Source organism: Diuraphis noxia, unplaced genomic scaffold (assembly GCF_037042655.1).
Source record: "Diuraphis noxia isolate RWA-SAM2 unplaced genomic scaffold, SU_Dnox_SAM2 contig0005, whole genome shotgun sequence".
In the NCBI taxonomy this organism is placed as follows: domain Eukaryota; kingdom Metazoa; phylum Arthropoda; class Insecta; order Hemiptera; family Aphididae; genus Diuraphis; species Diuraphis noxia.
This window is the reverse complement of record NW_028301715.1, coordinates 24,054,621-24,065,091: the sequence shown is the minus strand read 5'-3', so window position 1 is coordinate 24,065,091 and position 10,471 is coordinate 24,054,621. Positions and strand designations below refer to the sequence as shown.

The 10,471-nt window shown below is 31.4% G+C and overlaps 1 protein-coding gene across 5 annotated transcripts; it reads left to right on the top strand.

Moving 5' to 3' along the window:
* Positions 1 to 200: 200 nt before the first annotated feature.
* On the top strand, positions 201 to 9,110 carry LOC107163662 (15-hydroxyprostaglandin dehydrogenase [NAD(+)]-like). 5 transcript variants are annotated; one of them, XM_089229714.1, is made up of 9 exons: positions 201 to 1,612; positions 3,006 to 3,079; positions 3,816 to 3,898; positions 4,681 to 4,811; positions 4,922 to 5,045; positions 5,229 to 5,344; positions 5,766 to 5,963; positions 6,054 to 6,226; positions 8,778 to 9,110. In XM_089229714.1, exons 4-9 carry the CDS (start codon positions 4,719 to 4,721, stop codon positions 8,878 to 8,880), a joined length of 807 nt encoding a protein of 268 aa, XP_089085840.1. In that variant the 5' UTR covers positions 201 to 1,612; positions 3,006 to 3,079; positions 3,816 to 3,898; positions 4,681 to 4,718; the 3' UTR covers positions 8,881 to 9,110. The 5 variants fall into 5 exon arrangements, with proteins under 5 accessions (XP_089085840.1, XP_089085841.1, XP_089085842.1 ...); XM_089229715.1 differs by lacking the exon at positions 3,006 to 3,079; XM_089229716.1 differs by lacking the exons at positions 201 to 1,612; positions 3,006 to 3,079; positions 3,816 to 3,898 and adding an exon at positions 3,905 to 4,041.
* The last annotated feature ends 1,361 nt before the right edge of the window (positions 9,111 to 10,471 follow it).

The following is a 10,471-nucleotide window of genomic DNA, read 5'->3' as shown; positions in this document are numbered from 1 at the left end:
GGGCCTGCAGTCATCGATATAATCAGCGTGACGGCGAACGACGATACATATTATGAGCGCCGACCCTGCGGTCGTTTTGGCCGCAGTGCATCGCCGCCCAGGTCGGGCCCGTCGTCATTACAGGTGGTTAATGAGCACCACCAAGGCACCGACACAACCGCTGGCGCCACAGTCTTAAATCTAAATGGACGTCTGGCGTAAAAGTTACCAAATTGGCAAATTCGGACGTCTGGCCGCCACCGCCGCCGGCGGTTCGCCTGCCTCGGAGAGGCTCATCAGGTACAACCGGCGTCAGTGAACCCGACGTTCACCAAGCACTTTGTCATCATCTTGCTCCGGTAGTTCTGGTATGTTGTCTTCTGCAGCTTGTTCTTGATGCCGTACAGCAGTCCGTTGCACAGCGTCGAATCGGTGATGAGAGCGAACTACAGCGACTCGTATACATCGCACACGTCGTAGTACAGCAGGTAAGACGCGAACGAGAACGCGTTGCTCCGGCGCAGTTTGTTGGCCATCGCCGTGGGCAGGAAGAACGGATTCCGTTGGTGCGTGCCGCGTGATGATAACCTGTGCCGACAGCGTCACTTCGAATATCGCCGACGCTATGTGAACACCTCCGAACGCCAATGGTTTACGTGGTGATAATAATATAATATGTGCCTATACTTGGTTCGTTTGCAATTTAACGTGCAGTGTAAGGTGGTGTATTTCGTGCACGCGATCGGGTGTGTGTGTGTGTGTATTATTCGTGTATGAATACAATATATTGGTGAAACGTTTTTGTTCAACAAATATCGATGACTCTCTTTAATAACGAATTTGATAAATCCCAATGGACGAGTCTGTTTTATTGTACCTAATGCCGCACATATAGTTTTAAATTAATTGAATTCGTATTTTAAACGAAAATCTCGCATAACGTAATGGCTCTAAAATGTTATTATCGTATTTTATAGTAGAACGCGTAATTACACACATAACTCTAATTATTTGTTCGTAATGTGAAAAATCTGAGATAATAGTATATTTTAGACACTGGATTAATTAATATTTTTGATAGGTATAGAAAATTAATGAATTTTCGATAGACTGGATAAATTACTCAAATTGTTTTTAGAAAAATCTAAAATCAATTTATACCTGATTATAATATTTACCAGCATACATTTTTTGGTAAATTTTAGCCCACATTAAACAATATATCGTTTGCTGAATTTCAACTTTACGAATAATTCCGTATTAATTAATAATAGATCACGAATATGCTTATATAGATATATAGAGTCAATAGGATTTTTATATTTCTATAAACTCACTTTTATGTAGCATGCAAGTATGATGACGTCAGGCAGTACTAAAGTACGAGTAATAATCGTATAGAAAATGCTGTAAAAAATAGTTGCTCGACTTTAGCTGAAATCTGTCGTACAAACAGGTAAGCTCGGTTATTGATAAGTGCAAGGAACTAATCGGAAAACCAGTGCAGGCAATGAGATCCAACAAGCATACAATCCACGTGCCACTGAGACACGAAATGATTTTGCGGCTGTTTACTTTTGTTTCGTAATGCAATGGTGCCGCAATCACATGCAGATATCTAAATAAAAAAGAAGTTAGTAATTAAGATATTATAGTATCATAAATACGCGTTTAATGATGTAATAATTAATATTGATTGTTAAATAATTAACATACATTTCATGAACTGTAGAAACTTGACTATAGGGTTTTAGGTTAAAACATATAATTTTACGATAGGATTAGGAAATATTTAAAACAACTTTGTTCAATTTGGTATATCTACTGACTAGGTCAGTCAAAATAATAAGTGATACCTATGTAAGCTTAACTAGCGGTTGGTGGTTTAATTATATAATATGATATGACTTCTATGAGCTTTTCAACTCATCGTGGCATTGTCAGAGCCATAATCTTAAGCTAGCCATACACGATCCGGTTCGCCGGAGAGGTCGGACTGCGCAGTTTTAACCGATTCCCGACGACGACATACACGCCACGATTTGCCGGATACGCAGGACTGCGCAGTCACACGCTTTCCGGCCAATAGTCCTCAGCTAATACCAACATACGGCCATACACGATCCGGTATGCCTGTACAGTCATGACTGCGCAGGCCAAAAGAATCGTTTTTCGATTTTTTTCCGGCCGCCTGCACAGTCTCCGAAAACTGCGCAAACTTGTTCCGGAAAAACTGTGCAGTCCGCCTGCGCAGTCCGACCTCTCCGGCAAACCGGATCGTGTATTCGTGTATAGCCGGATTCCCACGACTGGTGTACTTGCCAAATACGCCAATAATTGTACATTTGACCAGTGCACGAATATGGTGCTCACACGTCTGGCGTACTTGACAAGTACGCCAATACCGGAGCACTAGTGCAAGTAGCCAAGTACACTGTTGTCTGTTCCCATTGCTGGCTGTTATAAGAACCGGTCGTGGGATCAATAGTACAAGTATATTGGCCGTTCCTTTGACTTGTGTCACATTTACCGACAATCGCCGGGAACGACACCAGTGACAAATAATTGTACAAGTATGGCGATCCGACGGCATGGCAAGTAACCACCAGTGCCAAATATTGGCCAAATACACCAGTCGTGGGAATCCGGCTTATGGCTAGCTTTTGAAGATATATCTAGACCGTGATCAGAGCAATGCCACAATACGCCCGGACCACGGTTATCTACTCGACATCCGGACCACGGTATCTACTTGATAACCGTGATCTGAACATAGGTACCAGACTATTCCAACCAAGAAAAATTTAAAAATAGTTTTATAACGATGACGATCGGACGTACCTGGTTAAATGCGCCAATCAATGGAGAATTTTATACTTAACGTATTTGTGTTAACAATAATTTTTGAATAATGTAGACTTGATTGGTATTGCATCCGGTGCTTTAAATTTGGCTACACGTCTTCGTTGTTTACTATATTATTTACTAGAACAATATGGCAAAATTTAATGATCATATTATTTTAGGTTCGATAATTTCTGCAAACCGACATTTACTTTACGCTGTTTGCGCAGACATTCATTTGCAGTATCAATGCCAGGTATTGTTTTGATAATTCGATTTCACTTCGTATGTTTATATTTCTGGTTAACCCTGTAGAAGTTAAGCCGATAAGGGTATTCGTATTAACTGATTACTTTAACAGTATTACCGCGTCAAGTCCAAAATTATGTTATTTCAGTCAGGCCTACTTATACTTCCGTATAGCTATTATTGTACTGAATAATGAAAACCTGTTACGTTCCAAAAGGTTTAGATATTTAAATTGAATTCGGAATCATAGTCGGCAACGTCGCGCATAATCATTCGGTGCGGAATAATAATAATTGTGAGTTATATCAATACCCACCATATTATTATTATTATTATTACTAGTACACCTGTTTTAATTTTAAAATGTAATTTTTCCGTTAGTTTACGCTTAAATATTAGATTCCGATTACACACCTCTCCGTTCATGAAGTCTTTATCAGTGTTTTATTTTGTATTATTATCGTTGCATATTTACTTGATTAAATCACGTCCTTGAGACGTTATCGATAACAATAATGTAAGTATTTTGTCGAAATATATAGGTAGGTACTACAAACTGCTTACTAGTAGTAACTAATATTATCTGTTAATAATCCGTATATGAAATTACTTACGCTATTAAGTTAGAACTGTTAAAGCTATAATGACATTCAATATTTTTACACGGTTCACTAATCGCTATTATAGTATTATATTTTGAATCCTTACAGTGCGAAGTTTTATTTTTTGTTCGTTTATTTTAGATACAACAATAGAACATTTACCGCAACATATATCTATCAGACATGTTATTTACATTAGATCAATAACAGCATTGATACACAAGGTACAAATCTATTTAAAATAATAGCCGTCTGCGTCTTGAATTATCACGAAATACTTTTTTGAGATTAGAAAGATAAATTACTAATAGATATTGAAAAGCTATTTGATTGATCGAAACTATAAACAGCACATCATGACCTCATGGTATGTACTGTTGAGACTACCAATAAGTAATAATATGAAAAACAATAATCTCCTAAACCTAGCTAATATTAACTCCCTCTCCCTCCCCATTACAAAGTTCCGTATTTTAATAATACAATTATTATCTATCTTTGTCAATTAGTATAGTATAGGTACATATACAATATATACTGTAGCATTGTATACGTAGGTACTTCAAAAAATATATAATAAATATTTATCTACTAAAGAAAACAATTAGTATACTTACGAAATGTCTATGATATAAACCACGTTTTAAAAATAATACCATATTATGATTCTATTGGCAAGTTTCTAGATTTACCAAATGCACACATTTAATCGGTATTATATCAGATAACACTGGTAGATACCTATATTTTAGTTCACGCTTTTATTAGGTACCTGTCCTATATTATACCCTTATAATTTATCAGTAACTATAACCTTTGATAGACATCAATAACATCGTAGACGTACTGGAAACTCGTTTTAATATGCTTGTTATCATTTCAAATTAGCTGTATTGAGAAATTTTATGAAGTTTGAACATCACATCATTGTTGTTGTCCTAGTGCAATTGAGCAGCTCGCACTCATTACGAGTTTTATAAATTTTGATATTTGATTTGTGTTGTAGAGAATATAATATTTTAAGTAAAAAAAAAAAAATAAAATATGGGCTTAGAAAATCAAGTGGCTTTGGTGACCGGTGCAGCATCGGATATTGGTTACGCTTACGTAAAATGTTTACTTCTAAACAAAGTTAAGGTAGGTAAAACAAAAATTTAAAAAAAATATAATTATACATTGTGTTCAATTTTTCATATTAATCATATTATTCCTATATTATAAATTACAATGTAACACATTTAATTCAGGTGTTACTCTGTGATGTTAATGTCGATAAATGCCAAGCTATAGCACTTCAGTTTCTAAAAGTGTTCCAAAATATCAATGTATTTTCGACCAAATGTGATGTCACTAATGAAGATGAATTTGAAAGTAAGGAGATCATTTTTTTGTTTTACATTTTTTTTTGACAGAATCATTAATTTAATTTAATAAAATTTACATAAAAGTTGTTTTTAAATATTTTTATAATATGTGATATTCACGTGATATAATTTGGGTTTTTTGAGGACCACAAAAGAAATTAAAAAATAATAATGACATAATATTTTTTAGATGCTTTTAAAACATGTATCAAACATTTTGGTCGATTGGACATTGTTATTAATAATGCTGGAGTTTTCGACAATTCAATTGAACGACGATGGTCTGCTACAGTCAATATCAATTATGTGAGTTCAAGTGGTAATTTAACGTGTTTGATTGTGTGCATTGGTATATATTTACTTTTTAGTATAATATTATGTTGACTATGTTTACGCAACCGGTACCTACTTATTTATTTTGACAATTTTATGAAAAGTAAATATTTATTGGGACAACATATGTTGAAATTATTGCTGCAAGAGGAAATTGTTTGATTTCCCTCGAGTATTCAAAGTATACAAAGTATACCAACGCGATGCATGCATAAAAAGAACACTAAACGGTGACTTACTAAAAATTGATGCTATCGAAAAAAATTCAATTTATTTTATTTTAAATTATTTACTGCACTAAGAAGTAGTGCAAAGAAATGAAAAGTTACATTATTATAAGACTTTAAACACGGTTGATGACTTGGTATGTACCCATAACATTGTGTTTTCTTAGGGTGGAGTCGTCAGAGGTACACTACTGGCGATCAAGTATATGGGAATTCCCAATGGGGGAAGTGGTGGAACAGTGATACAGACGTCTTCCTTGTTGGTTTACAGTGACAGTTATCATTGTAGTCCCATGTACCTGTCTACGAAAAAATATTTGATGGAATTTACGAGAAGTTTTGGAGTACGTGTATCTGCATTTTATGTTAATATTACTATTTATTAATTAGTATTTACCATGCTTCGTGTCTTACAATATAATCAGTGATTTTGTTTCTATATCTGAACTTTGAAGAAAAAAAATCATTTCAGTCTTCATGGTGTTAAAATTATCACCTTGTGCCCGGAATTTACTTCCAATAATAGTGTAAGATCGGCCTATAAAAATGAAATTCCGCACAAAAAAGAAGAACGTGTCGAGAAGCTAGAAAATTTAAAAAATGATCAACAGAGTAACAAAATTCAAGAGTAAGTAATAATTTCATTTTATTTCAATATGACGTATATACTTATGTATCAATATTGTTTCCGAAATCTTTTATGTGCAAACGAGAACAGATTTAGAATATTTTGACGAACAATAGGCAACTTCATAAAGTTTTTAAGAACGTAACCGTATCAGTGTGTTACAGTTAGTTTACATTATATTTTATATAGTTTTATATACAGAGTGTATTGTGTAACAAGAAGACAAATTATAAGTTTTGTTCCAATCATTATTTATTTTTTTATACATGTAGGTATATTATTTATTGATGACTGTGTTATATGTAAAATATAAAATTATTAATTTTTATTTTTTATACTAAAAATAAAAATAGTTAATTTTCAAACCGGGTTTTTAGATAAATTTAGATTGTAAAAACATATAGTAAAGTGTTTTATTTTTTATGATTTTTTAAAATGTCAAATTTTTTTTGGAATAGGAATCAATAACTTAAAAAGTAAAACTTTGAAAAAAAAAATAAGATTTTAACAAATACCTACTTAAAATATTCTTATCAAACATTTAAAAAAAATTTATAATTTTCGAATTTAAAATGATTTTTACAACTGTATTGATTGAATTAAATATTGCTTAAAATAAAAGTTATTTCATTTATCAGATATTTTTGTTACACTCTGTATACCTACACTACCTACAGGCTTAATTGTAAATATCTAGGGTCATATAAACTTTATGTTTATAAAAATGAGCCAAATTTTTTTTTTTAATATTATGTGATCGGATGCTTATAGTCCCTCGGGAGTGGCTAAAATTGGGCTTGTATAATAATAAAATATGTTTATATAGTGCTCCGTCCCAGGGAAGAGGTATTATTGGGTGTGCGAACTACAAACGAATAAACTAATCTAATGGGAGTATCTATTTAATACAGCCATTTAACATTATATTAATATTTGACAGTTTACACTAAACTGCAGTAAAGGGCCTATTTTTGTTAGTCATTTTTCGTTTTACACAAATTTTTGTATTGGTATATCATACAAACATGTAATGAGACTACACCGTTTTATTTAAATAAATGTATGATCAATAAACTATGAACATATGTACATAATATTATGTTTTAAATTTTGAGCGGAGCGGTGAATGTATTGACTTAACAATTAATAATGATAATTAATAATTTTTTGTTGTATATTATATTTTTGTGCGAGTTAGCTGCGTTTTTTTGAACAGTTAAATCAGTTAAATCTTCAACTTCAATATATTTTTTGATAGGAATGTGAATCTAGTTGATACCTACTGTAAGCTCTATAATGTAGGGGAGGTAAAGTTAGAAAATACTAATTTTAAAAATATTTAGTAGGTATTAAAATTTTTAAGTTTTCAAACATTTTAAATTTTTAACCGTAATTAAATATTCTTAATATATTATCATGTTTATTTAAACATTTTTGAATAGGTATTGTAGGCTTATCTATAATTCCATAAGTTAAATAACGTGATATATGTATATAAGTAATATATTATTACGTTCTTAGATATTATGGTTTTATAACTTGAGTTCCTAAGCTATTATCGTATACATAATGCCATCTAGCGGTTAATAATTATAATATAGTGACTAAAAATATAAAATACTTATAAGTTATAACTCATATACTACCTACTCATTTTAAATCGATTTTTATGTATCAGAAAAATATTCTGCTTACGAGGATGGATTTAAAACATGTGTTGTATGTAATTCAAAACGTAAAAAACTTAGAACGTTGTTTTATAATAACTTTAAATCATGTAAAAAAATGTTTAAAATATTAATACTTTTTGGATATTAGTGAGTGTCCCGCATTAAATAAATCAACCGTTATTCGCGGCGCTCTTTGATATACTGAATACTGAAACGCAGCATCCAAAATGTTAAGCTAAATATGAACTGAGTCAGTCAGTTCAACTGACGTATATTTTTTGAAGCTATTGTTTCAAATGATGTTTGCATAGATAAGGTACACAGTTTCTCGTGAATTGGTTTAATAATTTTCACAATATTAACGGTAGATGCACTTAGAAATGTGTAATAATTATGTGATAATCAAATCAATTAGAGAGTTGCTCCTCATCCATTCTTGTTTACTGTCATTAAAATTCAAAATTATTATTCTATTGAAATCAGTAAAAAAACAACCTTATAGAATAGGTATCAAAATTCAAGTGGTTTAAATCCTCATGGCTATCGTTGATTGACAAAAATTAAATTATTTAAACCCAACTTTCTTGTTAAGTAGGTATATTATAATCTATTATTTATTTATATGTCCATAAAGTATCTAAAAATACTTAAGCACATACCTAATTATATTGTATCCTTATTAGGTAGGTACTTAATAGTTAATAGCTAATACTTGATACATAACACATATGCTATAAATATTTATCTGTTGTACATGAATAAAATAAAAATCTGTAACTATGATCAATTTCCATAAACTATAATTAATGTGAGCATAGAAATATTGCTTGAGTACCAATACAAAACGTTTAAAATATTTGTTTTGTGAATTTATCTACTAGGCCAGATAATGTTGGGAATGCACTGATCACAGTTTTAGAACATGGAAATACTGGAGAAACATGGATTGCCGAAGATAACAAACCACCACGACTAGTTGAATAATAAGTAACAGAAATATTCAACAATAATGATATCTATTGTATTTATTGTCTCAATAACGATAAAAAAAAAACCGTTGTATGGTTTTTATTTTTAGTCATTACTTTTTATTGTGTATTATTGAGGTAAAGGAAATTCAACTAGGGTAGTATAAATTATAATTGTATATTTGTATCATATATTTTTTTTACTTTAAAGTAAGCGGAATAAGTAAAACAATACAATTAATGTTATTATATTTTTTTATATACGTACCTACTGGACGTTTAGAAACCTTGTAATCTGAAACATATCGAGCTAGAGAAATTTATCGATTGTAAATTATAATAATCAAGGGCCTGATAATGTCAAGTTATCAGTGGAAACTTTAGTTGTAGTTTGGAAAAATGTACGGGTCCAAGTTGATTTTTAATTTTTATCTAGAATAACTCCAAAATATCAAGATATTATATGCTTATGTTGACTGACTAAGATAAAACTTTACCATTGTTAATTTGTGATATTGGTATTTGGTTTAGGTTAGCAGTTTGCTAGTTATTTTAAGCTATTAGTTGGTCCACGAAGTGCGATTGTGCTTTAAATGTTCAATACAACCGTGCTTTTTGGAATATTAACAGTAAATAATGTAAGCACTCATGAAAGCTCAATTGTTCAGTACAGACCATACTGCAGTAGGTATATATTATATAATAATAATATTATAATCTAAGATTTAATACAAAATAAAATAGACATATTAATTACTATGATAACGTAAAACAAATTAATAATGGATAATTAGAAAACTAGAACAAATAAAAATTTAATTTAATATAAGATAAGTTTAATAATATAAAATATTTATAATGATAGATAGGTAGGTAATTAACAAGTAGGAGAAGTACTGGCACCATAGTTTAGGAGAAGTACTGGCACCATAGTTTAGGAGAAGTACTGGCACCATAGTTCCTCCTCCAGTCCTCGATACCATAAGAAAAAAAAAAAAAAAGGTAATTAACAAGTTGGTTGGACCGGATATGACTTACATGATTGAAAAAATGTACAATAAGTGGTTGATAAACATTAGCTTGTTGGGAATGTCGAATATCAATCTCTTATAGCGAACAAATCAAAATTTTTTTAAAAAATTTGTTAGCTATAATTGCTAGGTATACATACAGGTTGACGTTGTCGGCTACTCGCTATATGGAAATTATTTTTAACTGATATCTGAGGAATCAATATTTTACCATATTGTATTATGTATAACTTTTATCAACGAAGGTTTTTCTCAGACCCATTCGATATGCTACAGGAAATTGCTGGTAGAGGTAATCGAGGGTTTGGTAATATTGCAATCGATTCAATAACATTATTATTGATCGGTGTCTATAGAGCAGCAGCTATATATAATAGTTATATCAATTAAATGTCAAGTTATATGAGAACGTCCTACCTATGTTTGTTGTTTCCGTCTTGTAAGTGCGTAACATGGACAACTTACGCTCTGCAGTTCACATTTAGCTTCGTTGGTTTTAATGTCATATAGAATGAATTGACCTATATATTATATTATCAAACCCAAAGGCATATTGTGTATATTTGTGTGTGGTTT

What these genes read in the sequence shown, in the direction of transcription:
- LOC107163662 (XM_089229715.1), top strand. Translation starts at nt 4,719, where the DNA reads ATGGGCTTAGAAAATCAAGTGGCTTTGGTGACCGGTGCAGCATCGGAT. An exon ending in TACGTGTATCTGCATTTTAT is followed by an intron (nt 5,964 to 6,053) that starts GTTAATATTACT and finishes TGAACTTTGAAG; the next exon opens with AAAAAAAATCATTTCAGTCT. An exon ending in CAGAGTAACAAAATTCAAGA is followed by an intron (nt 6,227 to 8,777) that starts GTAAGTAATAAT and finishes TTTATCTACTAG; the next exon opens with GCCAGATAATGTTGGGAATG.